At 41.8% G+C, this 19,738-nt stretch overlaps 1 protein-coding gene across 2 annotated transcripts in view; it reads right to left on the bottom strand.

The window, feature by feature from the left end:
• Positions 1 to 1,784: 1,784 nt before the first annotated feature.
• Positions 1,785 to 19,738, bottom strand: part of fam110b (family with sequence similarity 110 member B) — a 60,891-nt gene continuing 42,937 nt past the window's right edge. The window contains exons 3-5 of one of the 2 annotated variants that reach the window (XM_084058310.1): positions 7,162 to 8,315; positions 6,113 to 6,528; positions 1,785 to 5,916 (exon numbers count right to left, since the gene is read on the bottom strand). In XM_084058310.1, coding sequence (XP_083914436.1) covers positions 5,043 to 5,916; positions 6,113 to 6,528; positions 7,162 to 7,308 — 1,437 coding nt within the window. In that variant the 5' untranslated portion in view covers positions 7,309 to 8,315 and the 3' untranslated portion in view covers positions 1,785 to 5,042. The remainder of the gene's footprint in view (positions 5,917 to 6,112; positions 6,529 to 7,161; positions 8,316 to 19,738) is intronic. The other variant, XM_084058311.1, reaches the window with a different exon arrangement.

Here is a 19,738-nt window from a genome sequence, read left to right as displayed (position 1 = left end):
TGGTGGGTGCTGAGAGTGTACAAATGGAACGAAATGGACCCGTGAGGGTCCATTTGGTTCACAATTTGATTCACAGGTGTTACCAATAATTAGTATTATTGGTAACACCTGTGAAGGAAGTAAGGAAGGGGCCCAATTCATTCCCAATATGGCTGCTGTGCATACAGCCTATTCCATTCCATCTAATCTCTCAAGAACAGATTCCGACCTGCAGAGGTCGCTGTTTTTCATTTTCTGTGGGGTCTGGCTACGCGAGACTACATTCCATCAAACCTCCGAATCCAGTTTGCCTCCCAGTGCCGAGATCTCCTTCTTTAATATACTCCTTGGTAACAACGTCATTGCAGTTTTTTGTTTGTTGTGTTTGATTGAGTGTTTTGTTAAACAAACCAGAGCCTCTCTACTCTTCCTATGGTAAAAAAGAAAAATATGTAGATGTTTTTTTTTTTTTTTTTTTTTTTTACAAGGAATGCATAAACAATTATTTTACACTAATGCCTGTACCAAAAAACCTGAATATATTGTAGTATGCTGTGTCCCCCCACCGACCACTAGATGGAAGCAAATACATTATTTGTGGACTTCTACTGATCTAAGTAACAGACTCTTTTTGGATGAAGCCTTTCAGTCTTAAAGCAGGGGTCATATATAGTTATAGGCAGGAGTACGCAGTACTTTCACAATTTAACCATAACATGCATTCTCAGTTTCTGAGCATCAATCAATGATATGGATGGATGGCCAGTGTTTATGAAATAGTCTTTAGCACAGAATAGATGGGAATTTCTATAAATTAGGTCTTACATGGGATATAATAGTAGTAGATTGTCCCTCTGATTGCATGCATTTTATTCAGACTTCTGTTTTGGAATGGCTTCCAAAACAGAAGTCTGAATAAAATAAAAATATATCATCCTTTAGCAATGGAAATGCGGATTTAGTATAGTGTGCATACACAAGCAACACACACACACATAGTTGGTGATGCTTTGAAATCTAATTTGAGGAGAGCGTAGCAAATAGGATCTTATCCATGGACCGCTGGTCCCCTTTCTTTATAATCAGTCTTGCTGTCCTCTCACTTAACTCTGGGTTTATGATGTTCATCTTATATTTCCAGACGACCAGTTATGACCTGCTCCATCACATTATAAAGTAAAGGCCAGTGTAGACCCCTTGGGCCCCTTCTCTAGCCTACTCCCTGTGACTGCGTGGCCATGCGCACAAATACGAATGGTTGCTAATGCTAATAATCCCTGAATCCCTGCAAGTAGACAGCACATATGACTGATTTGTTATGATTTTTTCAAAGTGTTACATTTTAGATGTGGTTGCTTCAGCGCCACCATGGGACTATTGGCCCACAATGGCAGCTGAGGAAGTTTGGAATAGGACTGGACCTGTATAGTATGCCAAGTCACGTTCATGTCCTTGCATGGGAAGGCAGATTTCCTGATTGGAAGAAGATATAAGAATCAGAAATACAAGAGGGATTGGCAGCATAGCTTAAATTAAGAAAATAACAAAGTACAAGTAATGGAATGGGTTCAAACTCATGACATCTCAATTCGCTATGTCTACATGGTGTGGAAACAAGCCACCTTTTTTTTTTCTTTACTGTTTTTACACTAACTTTAAAGCCCATTTTTATCTTCCAAAGGTTTTACATTGGGTGCTGCTGAACAAGGCTCCAAAATACTTTGTTATAGATCAATGCAAATAATGTCAAGACTTCATTGGCAAAAGATGGCAAAACAAGCCATTTATTGAAAGAATGCAAAAAAAAAGAAAGAAAAGAAACTAAACATGAATACGGTTTTTAATCGAGCAAAATGTAACAGTTTCCACTTTGAAAAAACAGCCAACACGAAAAGTCTTCAGAACGATTCTGCCCGGGATTTGTTCAGAGGCAGAAAAAACAAGGTCGTTTTTTTTGTTGTTCATACTCTTGAAACACGTAAACCTTGCAATGAAGAAAAGGAAAAAAATAGAAAAAAAACAGAAATCAAATACACTTTGTTTTCAAAAATCATACATATAATATATATACACTTTCTTCTTACAGCATTTACACAGTTAAAGTAAAACAAAGTACCACAGAAGAACTCATCTGTCAGAAAAACAAAACATGTAGACAGGAGGAAAAAAAAGAAAAGCCAAGCATGATGAAGATGCAGCTGGAACGACATCACCATGTTAATGCTGAGAGAGTGAAGCAGTGGGGTCTCCCTGACATGGGAGCAGGGGTGTACCCAATATCAGGTACTAGATACCAGAAGGTATGTCTTTATTTTGTGGGAGGGGTGGGGGACTGTACCATGCTTCTACAGCCTGGGGGTGGGGTCAAGGTTTAGAAGTCTAAGTTCAATTCGCTTTCAATTCAGGACAAGTTCAAACACAGCAAATCTTTATTTGGCATGAGAACATCTGTCCAAACGAATCAAAGAATGCTCTGTTGATAGCATGTAAAATGCGCTTTCTTTGTTATTTTCTGACTTGTCTGAACTGAAAGCGACCTGAGCCCAGTCATGGTTTTTGCTGTGACACACAGAAGCAAAGCGGGACCAGAGACAAGAGAAGAGCTAAAGCACAGAACAGACGGACACATGGATACTTGGTGGATGCATGACTGAGGCGCTGCATTCACACTAAAATATGGCTTCAGGCCTTGAGATATGTCACCACCTTGTACAGACAGAGGAAGGAGACTAGGAGAGAAAGAGTTATTTTATGGTGGGTGCCGTGGTGCCCCACAACCCCCAACTAATTCAATTATTTATTGTCAACTCTTTTTCAAAGAATACTGTATGTGAAGGGAAAGAAATGACTTGCCCCCCTTACTTGGACATCAATAAACCAGGCACTGACCAACAAGGCAAGGGAGAGACAGCAATGGACAGAGAGAAAGAATGAGAGCTGCTGTGTAGAGTAAAATCAGAGGGAAGCAACACGATCGTCCCTTCTTGAAAAAACTACAGTGTTCTTCAACTTCCTGCTGGTACTAGTTGTGTGTTTGTGAAAAAAACTGTAGAGAGTTTTTTTTGTGCGTTTTTGTCTGCATTTTGACTCACATTTGACCTCCTCTATGGAACTGCAACCAAATATTATATACCAGCTAACAATGTTCCTGAACCGGTGTCAATTGACACGGTGTCATTTGGAATGACCTACTTTCTGGGTCGTGGGCTGTTGAAAAACACTGCTTTGGAAACTATAAAGGCCATGACACACAGATGAACAATCTAGCTGAAATCTGGATGGGCAATTTCAGCAAGAACTATAACCATGGTTATTTCTGCATATGGGACATAGAATCCACTGTCAATGAACAGTCTACAAGTGTTGCAACGTTGCAATAAAAATATTGAATTGAAGGTAGAGTCGTGAATGCTTAGGTCTTTGCTGTTTGCTGCTTAAGAGATCTTTCATACTATTGGTACCATTGAAAATTATTAGCGTCACATGATACAAATACTAGGAAGCCTTTTCACAAAACGTCTAGGGGAAACAATTGGGCCCATGTTGGTTTAGCCCATGAAAGCAAAATACATGGCTCAAACACATTGCCTCTAACACGTTCCCCATGTCTATTTAAGCTTCTAAACATGACCCTACAATGTGTGACCTTCTCTGATAGACTCAGCTACAGTAGCTGCTGTAATGTGTGAGGGAGAGATTGAGTCAACAAGTGACAAAGTGACTATGCATAGGCATGTGTTTGAGAGCAGCTGAGCATGAGTGTGTGTGTGTGTGTGTGTGTGTGTGTGTGTGTGTGTGTGTGTGTGTGTGTGTGTGTGTGTGTGTGTGTGTGTGTGTGTGTGTGTGTGTGTGTGTGTGAGAGCATGAATGCATGTATATGTATTTGTGTGTTCAGCTGCAGACACAACATCCTAACAATGTCCCCTTCTCCTTCCTCTGTCAACCCAAACCAGTGCCTGGATACGGCATTTGCAGACTCTAGCTGAACAAGTCAAAACTGTTTGTCCTCAACATTTTGCATGTCAACGTTAATAGTCATTGTCATCATTACCACGTCATCGTCACTTGCGCGTCCAGGTAGCTCATCAACTGCCCCCCTATCAATGTAACATACATTAAGCAACTATATATTCATTCTTGAATCCGAATCAGATTTTCTGTTCATACAGTCAAGTTCCTTAAAAGTCACTCTGTGTGCCAGCATTGCTGATTGTCCAAAGAGAATTGTGTGTTTTGACCAACGAGCTGAGCTCGGTGTCAACTTGTGCGTGTCATGGGATCTTTCTCCAAGCTTTTGAGAGTGGCAGGCCATTTAAAATGACACATCGCCTTGTTCACCTTGTAAAAAGCAACTAAATGCAGTGAAATGCATCTTGATCTCAGTTGTTCAAATGTGTAGATATAGTATGATTTTTTCATACTGTCCAATTTTGTGTTGGGATGGTGGGATGCTAGTTGGGCTTTGTACTTCTATCCTGTCCTTCTGTTTGTCTATCTCAAATAAAGGGAGTCCATTTGTTTGTCCAACAGGCCCATTTGTTCTTAAAAAGCAAACAAAAAAACTAAAAAGGAAACAAATAAAATGTGTTTTTCATTACTGTGTGTATGTCTGTCCATCCAGTTTAGGTTCTAGACACAGCGATGTCCTCATGTCTGCTTGTCTGTTTAGAAACATGCTATTCCATGTGTCCATCATATTTGAAGTAAACCATATACAGTACAATCTTTCTGTCCATGTGACTGTCAGTTACAGTTAGAGTGGTAGACATAAAGACTTTGTGTCTATCTGTCTCTCCGTTTCATTCTAAACACAGGAGACTTTAAGACAGATTTCTCTGTCTGTCTAAACGTGGGAAAATTCTGGTCTGTCTGGCTGTCTATGCTGCTGTACAGTCTCCAAGACAATGCGACTCTCTCTCTCCCTTTTATTTTGTTCCCAACAAATAAGAGTCTTTCGCATCCAATCCGTCTGTCTTCCTTGACTGTCTGTCCCACCAGCCATCCAAACGTAGAAACCTTTCCAGCAGTTTTTCCGGTCCATTCAAGTTGCCGAACCCTCCCCCCTACACGTGGGAGACTTTCTGTGTCTCCCTGGCCTGCTTGATGCTGTACAGCCACTTGATGACCCTGGCGTTGCGCTCCACGGCCGAGATTCCATAGGGCACGCGCTCGCCGGCCTCCTCCTCCTCGTCGTCGCCCTCGTCCCCGTCTGACAGGCCCTCGTTGGAAGAGTGCCGCGACCGCTCGCAATCCGACGAGATCATGGACGCCGACCGGAAGTTGAGGCTGACGATGTCCGAGTTGGCCCGCGCAAAGCTCTCTGGGCCGACCGCCTCCAGCTCCTCGGGGTCCAGCCCGCAGTAGTTGAAGAAGCGCTCCACGTCGGCACCCGCCCGCGCATACCGGTCCGACAGGTCCGATTTGGACCGGTGCAGGGAGGGCCTACGGGCCACGGAGGAGCCGAGTTCGAGCTCCAAGTTTGGGTCGCAGGTCAGTGATTGAGGGGCGTCATTGTCGCAGGGCGAGGGGGGCGGGCGAGCGGTGTGCAGGGAGAGGGACAGGGGGGGAGGGGGAAGGGTCGCAGGGTTGGGTTTCGGGGGAAGGGGAGGTGCGGAGGAACTGCTTGAGCGGGCGACACGGAGCGGCTTGCCGTTGCAGAGCCGCAGGAGGTCAGAGGATGAGTGGGAGGTGAGGAGCGGAGGCAGAGGGGAGTGGGAGCGCTCGGGGCCTCCTCCCTCGCCACCTCCTCTCTCGTCCAGCACGCGCCTGCTCAGGTTGAGGTTACAGCCCTGCAGTGGGCTGCGGCGGCCGCCACCGTTGACGGGCGGGACTTTGAGCGAGTGGGAGAAAGATCGTAGCGAGTGGGAGGTGCTCGGGCTGGGGGCTTCTAGCGGTGGCTCATTGAGCGTCATGGTGGATCTGTAGGTCAACGGCATCCTGGTAGGACAGAAAAACAAACAAGAATGAGGTCTAAAAATGAAACGGCATTGTGACACTAGATGTGTTAGATGCAATGTTTAAGGCCACATTTAAGGATGGAATTTAGCTTTGAGTCAGTTAACAAAATAACCTTAGTAATATTATGACAATTATTCCAGTTAATTGTGTCCTGTATGTCATCCCAATTCATTACCGTGATGGTGTCCAGCTCCTGGCCCCGCCTCCTGATGACCTCATCAGCACGGCACTCTTGGCCCCACCCCCCATCCCTTCAGACCCCGCCCCTGAGGAGGAGGAGGAATTAAGGAGGTTTTTCAGGATCTCCAGGTTTAAATTCTCTCGTTTACTGCCGGCGCCACTTGTCGTGGCGCATGTGTCCGACTTTGCGTTATTATTGGACGCTTTGAATGACGTCCCACCTCCATTTCCTCCTCCTCCAATCCCAGAGCCCCTCTTGGCGAGGAGGGCGGGGCAAACAGGGGGCTTGGCCAGGACAGGGGGCTTGATTGGCTCCTGTTTGGCATTGATGACCTCCTGGCTCTTGACATACTTGGCCTTGTCGGCTTCGAGTCTCTCCACCGCACTGAGGCGCTTTGGGTTGGGCTCAACCTAGAATACAATAGAAAATGTATCCATGAAAAATGTACAGTATGTACAATTATGAACTATAAAACAATATGATGTACAATACAATATTTGAAATTCTTTATTAGGAATAACCCCTTGAGGTGTACCATCTTGTTTTCAGGGGGGTCCTCAATTAAGTACAATATAATGACATAAGCCTAATACATCCTCAGTCTTATAGATCCTTGAGGGGGAGTTGGGATGTGAAGAATAAGATCTATGATTATTCCTATCCATATTGACATCATAATTCTTCCACCGCTAATGGCTATTTACAATCACAAAATTAAAAACACTTCTATTGGAACTGTTTTTTTCAAGCTTACAGTTGTAAAACAATCGTAGCACTCACAGCCTTTTACTGTGCTCAACAGTTGAATGTGTTTATGTATTGTTGCTTGTCGGATGGAAACCTCATATATCCAAAACTGTTACTTTTCAAGATTCAAATAAAAAATAGCAGATCTACAAGTTCAAAATGTGTTGCGATGAGACGTGTTTTGAGCTTGTGAGTCGGCTATTTTTGCTACTTTATAAAACAAAACAACAACAACAACAACAACAACAACAACAACAACGACATGTTGTGCTGCTGCATCACGTATATACACGCACCCAAGGGCCAGCGACCGTGCCCACCTGTCTCCTGAAGTACTCGGGCCCCTTGTTGAGGATGCGGAGCGGCACGGCGGAGCTGAAGGGCGCGGCCGGGCCCGGGGCCTTGCTATCTGCCAGGGCTGGAGCCAGTGTCTCTGTCGGCATGGCAACGAGGCGGCTGGGGGGGGCGGCCGTGGTGGCAGCGGCGGGTGCGGGGGGCTCGACGGAGGGCGGGGGCGCCGGAAGACCCCCAAAACATGAAGACACAAAAGAGGGGGGAAAGAGGTGGAGAGGAGAACAGAGGAGAGGAGGGGAGTCTATAAAGAGCTGAGCCCTCCTGTCCTCCACATCGCTGTGCTATGTGGGAGGGACCCAGACAGCTGGAACCAGAGAGTGTTTATAAGTGCTGGCTCCTGCCTTGGTCACGCACACTGAGCACCCTGTACTACTCTATGCTAGCTCTAGGCCTTGGACTGTGTGCGTGTGTGCGTGTGTGTGTGTGTGTGTGTGTGTGTGTGTGTGTGTGTGTAGCCTGCTTTGTGACTGTGTCTGTGTGTAAAAATAAGCATCACCTTGCAGCTCAGACACACCCTTGGTAACAGCAGAGACTTTGCACTCATCAGATGAATGTCTCGTACTTATGCAGTATGGTGCTGTAAGTACCAAATAGCAAAGTAACAAACAATACTCTGAATGTCCCCTTACTACTGCAGTGCAGTCCAAATATCAAAGTAACAAACACTACTTTCTATTAATTTGTGTGTCATATGGCGATGATGGCTGAGGCTCTTAGGAAATACTATTGTGCTATTGCTGCCAATACAGTGTCAATACTATGACAGACTTCAAACAGAAACTTGCTTAGTTTATCTCAGTTTCTATTAACAGCAGACTAATAGAGGTTTGGTCCTTAGCTAAGAGACGTGAGGTGGTGCGATGTGTGTAGGGGACAGTTTGGACCCACGGAAAGGAAATAATATCCAAGTAAGAAGTGAGTGCAGGAGAGAGATTAGAGGAAAGAGAGAGAAAGGAGAGGGAGGAGAGAGTGATGATCACACTTCGGCTCAGCGGTGCGGATCAGTGCCTCCACAGGGCCGACACAGCAGCAAAGGATGATGGGAAATATTTGCCCTCCTCCCCCCTCTGTCTCTCTCTTCAGCCAGACAGCCGGCCTGGAGAAAACCAAAAAGAAGTAGACAGAACCAACCAATAGGATTACAGCTTTGCGATGACATCACACACTTAGCAACAGTAGCAGAAACAGCTGGAGGCTGTGACGCAAGCACGCACACACACACACACACACACACACACACACACACACACACACACACACACACACACACACACACACACACACACACACACACACACACACGTATACATACATCCACATACATGAATCACAGTAACAAACATACACACTACAGGACAAATTATCGCAAGAGACAAAACACACTATAGCACACACACAAATGCTCACTGACTACACACACACAGACACACACACACACGCACACACGCACGCGCGCACACAACGCACGCACGCACACACACAGGAAGGCAGGACATACAGTCAAGATCAATTGTCTACCACCAGTCATATATACCTTATGTCCACAAGCTAATAAAATGAAAGAATACGAATATGAATGGCTAGACTGATTTTAGTTTTCTGTTATTTCAATCAGGAGACCCTAGGATTATGTATTTGAAATAAAACATTAATTCAATGGAACAAACTGTAAGTAAGTACTGTCGATGAACTCCAGTTGAAATGACGGCTCATATTCATGGGGAGCAGAGAAGCCCATTAAAAGCTTTAGATAAGGACACCCCCTGGGTTGAGTGAAGGCTTTCACAGAAGAGCTTGAGAATGCCGAGTCACCATTTGGAGCCTTGACACTGATAGTGGTGGGACTATGAATTATAAAATCACTGAATGATGGCAGCAGCAACACTGTACAACCGGTTTGCATTGGGTTCCCATGGAGGTGTAAAAATAAGGCGTTAATTCTCTAACTAAACTGATTGGTTAATTAAATAAACAATTACTAGGACCAATGGTTTGGAGTAATCTCCAAAGTTTAAGCTTATGCTATTGTTAAGCTTATATTTCTCTACTTGCGATAAACTTTTTTTTTAAACTTTATTGCAGGTTCGTACAATACATGTGATCCATTTCATCCATAATATCTTACAAGTTTCTTCACTTTCTTCACCATTTAAAATAGGGATAGCTTTCCTGTAGTACTCACACAAAAAACACTTAGATAGAGTGTCATAAAACACTGCCAACATATTTGAGGAGATTAAGTTGTTCTGGTAGTGAGGTTTGATCTCATATATAACATTATTTCCAAAATACTGGGGCTGAGCAAAAAATAAGGTTGAGCAAGCAATTTAACAAATATCAAAAGGAGTTCCTGTGCTGTAAGCTACAGTAGGCTGAATAAAACATGATATACTGACAGTCTCAAAACAGGAAGAATATAGTTAACATCAGCCTAAAAAAACAGCATGTAAAATAGCTTTGTGTTTCAGCAGTGGACCAGTTGCAGTGAGGAATGGTTCATAAATTACACAGCTCAGTAGCCGTGTTTTAGGGCCATGGTTTAGTACTTTTAGTACTAATGTGGTGGATAAATAATGCTATTGTTTATGTGAGTTTGCTTTTAGTGTAGTTGGTCAAAATGTTTTTTTTCTAAGAGGGAAGAGATAATTACTGAACAGTCATCTTATTCTACTTTATTCCATTTGTATTCCTCTAACCTAGGGTTTTACATTTTACAGTTGATGAATCTAAAGCAATATAAAGTGACATTTGTTCCAGAGAAAACCTTTTCAACCCATGAATAAACAATGCAATAAAGAGGAGACTGACAGAATGCTTTTGCATTTTAGGAATTCATAATTTATCATGCCAATAAAGCTGGTTTCTTTGTTAACAAAAAAAGAGACAGAGAGTCTCTTGGTTCATGGATGAGGAGGACATAGTTAGAACAGTTTTAAACATCAAAGTCATGCATAGCATCCAGGCTCTAGCAGGGAAACAAACCACAACTCAACATATTAACTTTAGCTTAGCTCATATATTTTCTGACAGGATTCTCAAGGTGAATCTATAGTCACTGAAAAGCCACCATCTCTGACTCAGTAGTAATGTTTGCCTTAATTTCTGCTTTGTTTACCAACAGGATGCTTTAATTTGCAGAGTCACCCTACATACCGGTATGTCATTACCAGATCAACTATTGTATTAGTGACTCTGCATGATTATTGTTCTAAGTTCAAATATTCAACTAACTACCGTTTTTAACAGAGCATTTCTCATTCTGTCCTGATTCGTTTTCAAATCAAACAGGCTCAGCGAAGGGGTTGTTTCTTTTGCTGCTAGATTAATCACAGCTTTCCCAACCCTCAGGTCTAGAGTCAACAACAGCAGCTAAATGATCTAATTTGGGTTCACAATTGGAACATCGTTTTAATTAAAATGTTGTACTGTGTGTAGGGGGCACCCTCACGCTTCCACCAGTTAATTTGCTGACTACACAACTACAACATTTAGGCTTTAATTCCATCTCAGGATCTGTTGTAAGTCATCTCTCCTCTCTGCCCTCAGGTTCCTGTCTTTCTTCGCTGCTCTGTCTCAATAACTCAGTGAGAAAAAGCAATGGTCTCTTTTTTTCTGCAAGAGGCTTACAGCTGAAAGTCTGGAGGATGATATTTGTATTGAGGCTTACTCACAAGCTGAAACTCTAGAGGATGAGTTTTGTACTGAAGCTGAAAAAAAAAGCTGGAAAAAAGCTGGAAAAAAAGCTGGAAAAAAAGCTGAAACTCTGAAGGATGATAGTTGAATTGAGGCCCATGGCCCTGTAAGGTCCTTACACACCATGAGTGTTTATTTCATGCAATTAATTCGCTTTAAATCAAATTGTTTGTATCATGAGTAGGCTACATCCACACAGAATGCAAATATTAATATGTGACGCTTTCTCGACATGTAATATTCTGAGAATATTGAATCTTACTAACAAGAGTTTCAGTTTTTGAGTAAGCCTCAATACAAAGATTATCAACTTACTTTCAACATGTGAATCTCTGGAGGAGGATATTTATATTGAGGCTTAGTCACAAGCTGAAACTCTGGCGGATGGTCTTTATATTGAGGTTTACTAACAAACTGAATTAGTGGAGGATAACCATTCTGCCATGTCCAGCATATTAGGCCAAGAATCCAGTTGTTATGGTTCAGCAAGCAGACCCACCTACTGTACCTCATTAAAATGAGCAAGCACTTTGTTGCACAAATGTGTCGCTCGATGAAACTGATTTTTATTTAAGTAGACCTATAAATTAGACTACAGTTGCTGAAATCTATATACTAACTGTTCAGTGTACCTTAGAAATCGATATAAGCCTACTCTGTTTTATTTGTGTGAAAGAGTACAGCGATTGTTTCAGTTGCTGATTTCAGGTGTGAAAATTATATTTGATCTTGGTGTTGTTCAGGCTCTGCTACATATTACTTACTGCTCAGCATACTTGAGAACAGGGATATGTTATGTATCACAAACCCTCCCTCAGGGGAAACAAGAGGTAAAACAGAGGGAGGTAAAACAGATTCAAGATTCTCAAGAGTTTATTTATCACTCACTCACACAGGTATGGGTATAGCCTACAGCAGTAGTGGAAAAAGTACTCAAATGTTTTACTTAAGTAAAATGTATCAATATGCAATGTAGACATACTCTGTAACAAGTAGAAGTCCGGAATTCAAAATGTGCTTGAGTAAAAGTACAAACGTATTGGTATCAAAATGTACTTACAGTACCAAAAGTAGAAAGTACTCATTATGCAGAATGTCCCTGTTTCACAAGTTTTCAAATGTATATGTTTTTTTTTAAATAGCAGATCTATAAGGCAGCTCACAATGTGAGCTTGTAGATCGGCTATTTTCAAAAGGCCAAAATGTATACAGGGCTGAAGTGGTTAATGTATGTTTTGTAATAATAATCTAAATCTACAAACTAGTAACTAAAGTTTTCAAATAATTGTAGTGGAGTAAAAGTATAACATTTGCCTCTTAGATGTAGTGGAGTAGAAGAAAAAGTGCTGAAAATTGGAAATACTCCAGTAAAGTAAAAATACCTAAAATGTTTACTTAAGTAAATGTACTAAGTTACTTTACACCACTAGCCTACTATAGAGCTGAGAAACTCACTCCTAGAGCAATGATGGTGAGACAGAAAGAACAATTGAAAATGCAGCTTAAATAGATCGCCACACTGCTCACTTGCTAGTGACAGTTACATAACCATGGGAGTACAGCACAGTATATGCCTGAGCTTGCTCGCAGACTACGCATCATTTGGATGATTTCTTTTTTTTACATCATCAACAATGGGATTATTATGGACATTACAACAATGTTTGTGTGCATGTGCAGTTTGTTCAGTACCTGTAAGCTATTGTAATCAGTGAATGTGGGGGTCACGAGCCTTGGCCAATATCATTTTTAGCCAAAAAGCAATATCACTGCACGAAACCAGCAACACATTATTATGTTTACAGAGAATACATTCTAAAAGTTACCGCAGCGAGTACTGATCATCCTGCTCAGATAAAACTCAGTGCAAGCGTGCTGCTATTAGAAGAGGATAAACACAGCAGAAAGAGATGGAGAACCAACCTACTGTCAAACTAGTAACTAACAAACTAGTAACTGGTGGAGATGAATTACAAACCTGTCTCCTTTCCATAGATGATGATGATTTTGATTGTGATATTAAACGGAACATGATGCAAGAGGTTGCGTTTTTCCTCAACACTAAAGTCGGTCGTCAGTGCTGGCATTGATTACATGGAGTTCCGTGCTGTGATGTAACTCCCCTTGTAAAAGGCAGCGGAGGCATAAAGCTCCAATAAAGGTATTTTTTATTAAACTCTCTCACTAACAGATCGGATCGTCTCACGTAAATCTGGTGTCTGTACAAGCTACTGGCTCCAACTCTCCGTCTCAACCAATATACAGGTACTTTCAATTACTGTATTTCCTCCAACAGTCATGCATGGATCTTTACCGTATATGACACCCACACCCCCTCCTACTACTACTGCTCCCTTGGCAATCAGATCTTGTATCAGGGGCCATAAATCATGATAGGAAAATAGAAAGGATTGCCCAAGCATATTCGATCGGCTATTTTCAGCGAAAGCTTTCCCCACAATAACAGAAAACAGAAAAGACACTAGTATTGAGCCCTGAGGGAGTCTGGTTACCCATGTGGGGTTTAAGTGGTTAACGTGTTTAAATAAAATAGAAAATATGTACATATATATATCACTTTTTTATGATTTACATTCACTTTGTGACGGTGACGACTCTGGGACGGTGGTTGAAAAAAAGTGAGCCTGGAGCCCTGCCACGACTGCACCTCCGCATCCATTCCAAACCACACCATTAAGTTTGTGGATGACAACCCTGTAGTGTTGGGCCTCATTAGCGAACAATAAAAACACCTTACATAGAGGAGGTGAAACAGCTGCCAGGCTGGTGCAAGAGCAACAACCTGTGTCTGAACGAACGTCGACAAAACAAAGGAGATAATTGGTGACTTCCCACTCCCCCATTGAACATCAACCGCTCCAAAGTGGGTCTGGACTAGCCTGATTATCAGTCTGAAGCTGCGTGGAGCTTCAGTCTGACATTGGCTGCAGTGTCCTAAACCAATCACAAGAGATCCAAGGATCCGCCTACATCTGACGTCATCGCACAGCTTGTTTTAGCAGATATTCGCTGATTGGCTTGTCGTTAGATCACCCCCACCTCCAACTCTGATTTAACAGGTTTTTCTTCGACCGTGAAAAGCCATAGGCTCACATTATGACACCAGAACAAGAGGAGCAGTCCACTCAGAGAGTGGGCGGGGTCTATGGTCTGGAACCAGGCTAGGTCTGCTGGACCTATGTTTTGGGTCGCGGACCTATTTTTATGGGTCGTGGGTAAATATCCCCTTTTTTCGTATAAATATATTATTATTTCAGAAGATGTAAAAAAGTGTAAACAAAAAAAGTCACAACTTTTCATCAATTAAAAACACATTTTCAAAAGTATTTGATAAATGAAGAAAAAAATCTAATAATTTCCATAAATAGTAAATAAAAACAACATTCAAGAAGTAGTGAAAATAAATAACAGATATACAAGCTTGTAGATCAGCTATTCTTCACTAGTTTGGGATCTGCTAGACTCACTAGTTTGGGCCCCGGGCAAATGTCTAATGTCTCTTTTTGGTCTTGAGCTAAAAAGTTTGGGAACCACTGTATCTCAGAGGACCTGTCCTGGACCATCCACCAGTCCACACGCCTCTTCTCGTGTCAAGAGATCCCAGCAGGGATTACACTTCCTGCGGCGGCTGAAGAAGGTGAACCTATACAGTACCCCCACCTATCCTTTCTACAGAGGAACCACTGACAGCGTCCTCTCCAGCTGCATTAGCGTCTGGTGGGGGACGTACCAGGTCTCTGATCGCAACGCTCTACAAAAGACTCAAGCAGACAGCTGAGAATATCATCAGCGTTTCTCTCCCTCTCATCCAAGACATGTTTCACACATGCTGTTCAGAAGGCCTCCAACCTTGTGGAGTACAATTTACAATTTAGGTATCCAGAGCGACTTACAATCAGTGGTGTAAAAGTAAGTACATGTATTGTACTTACAGTAAGTGCACTTTTGCACTTTTTGACTTTTCTACTTTTGGTACTTTAAGTACATTTTGACACCAATACTTTTGTACTTTTTGGACAAAAAAATTGTACAAATGTTGGATTCCGGACTTTTACTTGTAACAGCGTATTTCTACATTTGCAGTATTGATACTTTTACTTAAGTTAAAAAAATGAGTACTTCTTCCATCACTGTGCGATACACGTGCCGAGTTTGAAGTCGATCGGTCAGACAGTTCTCGAGATACGCAAAGGACAGATACTGTACACACACGCTCAATCGCACGCACACAGAGATTTGCTGCATTTACAGAGAGATATTCACTGGTGATGATAGATTGATTGTACATTTATCCTTATATGTATTTATAGAATATACACGTGTTAACTCAGGCCTAGTGTAGTAGAGGTCTGCTGTCAGATTCTAAGCCTATTTATCTTATTTAATTTATTCTTACTATTATCTCTCTTCTCTTACCTGTACTTATCCTGTATTTCATATGTACAGTACTGCTGTTGCTGCTAAGACACCTGAATTTCCCCACGGTGATCAATATAGGTTTATCTTACCTTATATCTTATCATATATCTTGTTTCCCCTCTGGGATGAATAAAGTACAGTACTTATCTAGTGGGCTCCACTGAGAGCTGACCAGACTCATCTAGCTAATGAGTCATGACAGTATATGTCTGTTTAATGACTAACTTGTTCATTGGTATTAAATTAGAATGCTAAAGACCAGCCTAGTTCAATTATTCTTGTTAGCCTACAGTATATGACCACAACACATACGTACGTGCACACGCACACACACAGTGTGAGGGTTTCATATCCATAATTCATATTTCATTCAAATGATTGTATCCAATATGTGACCTTGTGTTCTCAGAATCAGATTATATCGGCCTACAGTACGTATATAATCCACAGTGTGTTGTATATGCATGGGTGCATATAGAGATTGAGATGTGATTCTAATCTGCAGTCGAAATCCACCCACTGCTGATGTGGCTTACACACACAGTCACACACACACACACGCACACACATGCACGCGCGTGCACACACACACACACACACACACACACACACACACACACACACACACACACACACACACACACACACACACACACACACACACAGAGACACACCTCTTTAGGAATATACGTAAGATGCAATAAATTAAATGCAATCAGGAATTTTTACATAATATGCTTAAATTCTGTCTATTTGCGCGCACGCGCGCGCACACACACACACACACACACACACACACACACACACACACACACACACACACACACACACACACACACACACACACACACACACACACACACACACACACACACACACACACACAGTTTGTGCTAATGCTTTGGTCCAAGCAGACACAGTACTAGCATGACCATTGACAAACATCAGGAATATCCACAAAGGCCAAACGAACTGCAGAATGCCTACAACTGATTTTCAAAAAAGGCACATAGCCTATATATAAAATTACAATTTAGCAAAATGTGGCACATCTATGTCTGAGACAGAATGAGACAGCCCTTCAGAAGAATGTTGTACCTGTCCACCACTGTGGTTGAGTGTGCCTGCATTATACAGGCCTGTAGGGTTCAGCTGTAGAGAATGAGAGGGAGTCTTTCATATCACTGCGGTCAAAGCTACTCTTTCAGCCTGTGTGTAAAAGAGATGCCATGATGACTATGACTGGAGCCGAGCCAATGAGAAGGTAGCAATGACCGTAATGATAATGTTTATGTTCCACAAACACCAACATAAGCACACACACACACACACACACACACACACACACACACACACACACACACACACACACACACACACACACACACACACACACACACACACACACACACACACACACACGGCCAGTATCATATCACACAGTGTGGGACAGTCTCTCATTAACAAAGAGTGTGTGGGTGTGGGTGAGGGAGTGTGTGTGTGTAGGGGTGTGGGGGAATGCATCATCCTGCCTCAGCCCTTCTGTAATTAAATGAGGGAGGGTGGCACACACCGAATGCGTGCGCGCGTGTGTGTGCGCACACACACAGGTCACAGCTGTGTATCAGCAAATCCGTCTGTCTGTCCTCTGCATATCGACTTCAAACTTGGCGTGTGTATGGTGGGTCAGAGGGTAGTTATGTGCCTCTGCATCTGTCTGTTCGAGTCCCTTTATGCCCATATATGGAGATCCCTGATGTCATCAATATGACGTCATAAACTGGCACTGTACTATGATAATGGTTACTGCACTAAGTACTCTGACAATGGGTACAATGGGTATTGCATAACCGGAGGGATGTGCGTTCCATACAGGCATCGTGGTGTAATATTAAAACAAACTTTTCAGCTTCTAAACTACTCTCATCTAAACTACCGTGAATACATGTTTTCAATCATTTAAATGCATTTACACACGACATTATAAATGTAGTCATAATGTAATTGCAATAGAAGTTATAATATTTATCTTTCAGAATATATAAACATGGAGGAAATATCTTCAAAATGTACATTGTAATTTAAACTTAATAAGTTAACTAATGGGACTCATATTTGTATAAGTAATTAAACTTACAGTATACAAGTTGTATAAACATGATGTATTACCAAAAAAAAAGGGTCTTCATTCCAACAGACAAGTCTCATATAGTTGTTCTGTGTTGCTCTCCTCGCCAGTCAATTAAATTGTCACAAAGTGCTGAGAAAGTTTATCCTTTCTGCCATGTGGCTCCCATTCAAAGAGCTTGTTAGCATTTCTCACTGAAATCAATGCAGCTAGCACTAGCCATTTGGCCTGAATGAATGTGGCTGTCGATGCAGATAATGCAAGTAATGGGAGTGGGAATGCAGAAAAGACATTCTTTTCCTCCTCTGCATTGTGACAAATGCCTGGAGAAGGAAAATGACACTGAAATTCTAAATGTCAAGGTAGCAGTTTTAGTCCCACAGTGACTTTAAACCATTAGAACATGAGGCCGATTCTACAAAGGTCTTCTAAATCCTAACAGTTTTCTGAAAAATGTATGTTGCTAAATCAGTGGTTCTCAAACTTTTTCATAAAAATATATTGTTCCAGGGACCCCCAGAAGCAAAGATTTTAGTAAAAAATGTTTTTAAAATATATATATTCAAAGATTTTCACACATTTTCACAAAATTGATTTTTCAAAAATAGCAGATCTACAAGCCAATAGTGCGGCACGAAGTGACGTGCTATGAGCTTGTATATCTGCTATTTTTGAATAGCCAAAGTATAAAATGACACAGATGCTTTCCTGGATAGAATGGGTTAACAAGACTGGATATTCTGAGAATGTTGACAATGGTGTTAACCAGGAGCAACAGTTACATAAGGGAGTTCACTGGATCATTTTAAAAGAAGATATGGAAGATATAAACTAGTATTTGTTCAAGGTGCTTCTAGATTAAGATGCATGAGTTTGAATCACAGATTATACCTAATTAGTTTGTCTAAAAAATGCATGAATCAAATGCTATTAGTCATGCATCTTTTCTTCCTTTTGTGTCGCCTCCAGTTCTCCTGTCTGAGATTGACAGTTTTCTTCACATTCACATTCAAAAAGGCTTAATTGGTATGCATAGAGGACAGAGGCATTGTAGCTCTCTATTCCAGAAAGGCTTGATGAAGAAAACGTGTGGGAAATATGTGGCATGGCATCGTGTGGCTAGAGGGTTTGGATACTGTAGGTCTCACCAAAACAATGTTCCCTAGTAAGAAATAAAAAACCCAGAAGGAAAAGAAAATGCATATTATTGAATCATTACTGTCTATTAATGAATTAACTGTACACAGAACTTTTCAGTTTACAGCCCATGCAAATTGTATTCACCTAATGCTATGGAACTGGAGCGTGCGCACGCACGCACAGTGTTTAAGGACTGAATTCTTGTTAATTAGTGCCATGTGTTGTCCTGATTCTCTGCTGAATGCAACATGGAATACAGAGGGAAGAAGAAAGACAAGAAATGGAGAGTAGTTTACTTAGTTTTAACTAAACGACCTCAATGACACAAATGACTAAAGTCAGACTTATGAAGAGCACAGGTAAAAGGGGGAACAACGCAGAAATAGACATTAAACATTTCAAATGGCGGCCTAGGCCTACTTGTAGACCTGGACAAATTGTTTTTTAGAATATAAGTTATGAAGCATGTCCTCTCAGACACAGTGATAAATTAATGCTCTCCACATACCAGACTGCATTCCCCTGTGTCTTACACACAGAAATTCAAGCTAAATCAGCTGACACCGACTGAAACACACACACACACACACACACACACACACACACACACACACACACACACACACACACACACACACACACACACACACACACACACACACACACACACACACACACACACACACACACACACACACACAAACACACACACACACACACACACTTTCCTGTGAGAAAGCGCATGACAGTCATAAGAGAAACAGAGGTGGAAAGAGAGAGAGGGTCAGGGAAAGAGAGACAGAGAGAGAAAAGAAAAGATGGAGAAAGAGCCATACTGTAGTGAAGTAAAGGAATTATGCAACAACAAGGAAAACGATGGGAAAATGGCAAGCGTTACGTAAGAGATGAAGAAGCATGTGGTTACAGCAAGGTCCGTTTTAATACCAGCCAGAAGAAATAGCTAACCCAAAAATAAATATAAATACAAATAAAGTAGAAAATTCTGTCCTATTATGAGAGAACGAAGGACAATTCTACAAATTGTTGTTAGGGAATTAGGACACAATGTAACAGGTTACGTTTTTCTGTTAAAATCATTTTAATACATCAACTGTAGG

The sequence above is a fragment of the Gymnoscopelus microlampas genome, assembly GCF_963454915.1.
Source record: "Gymnoscopelus microlampas genome assembly, chromosome: 5".
Classification (NCBI taxonomy): Eukaryota; Metazoa; Chordata; class Actinopteri; order Myctophiformes; family Myctophidae; genus Gymnoscopelus; species Gymnoscopelus microlampas.
This window is presented reverse-complemented; position numbering and strand designations above follow the sequence as displayed.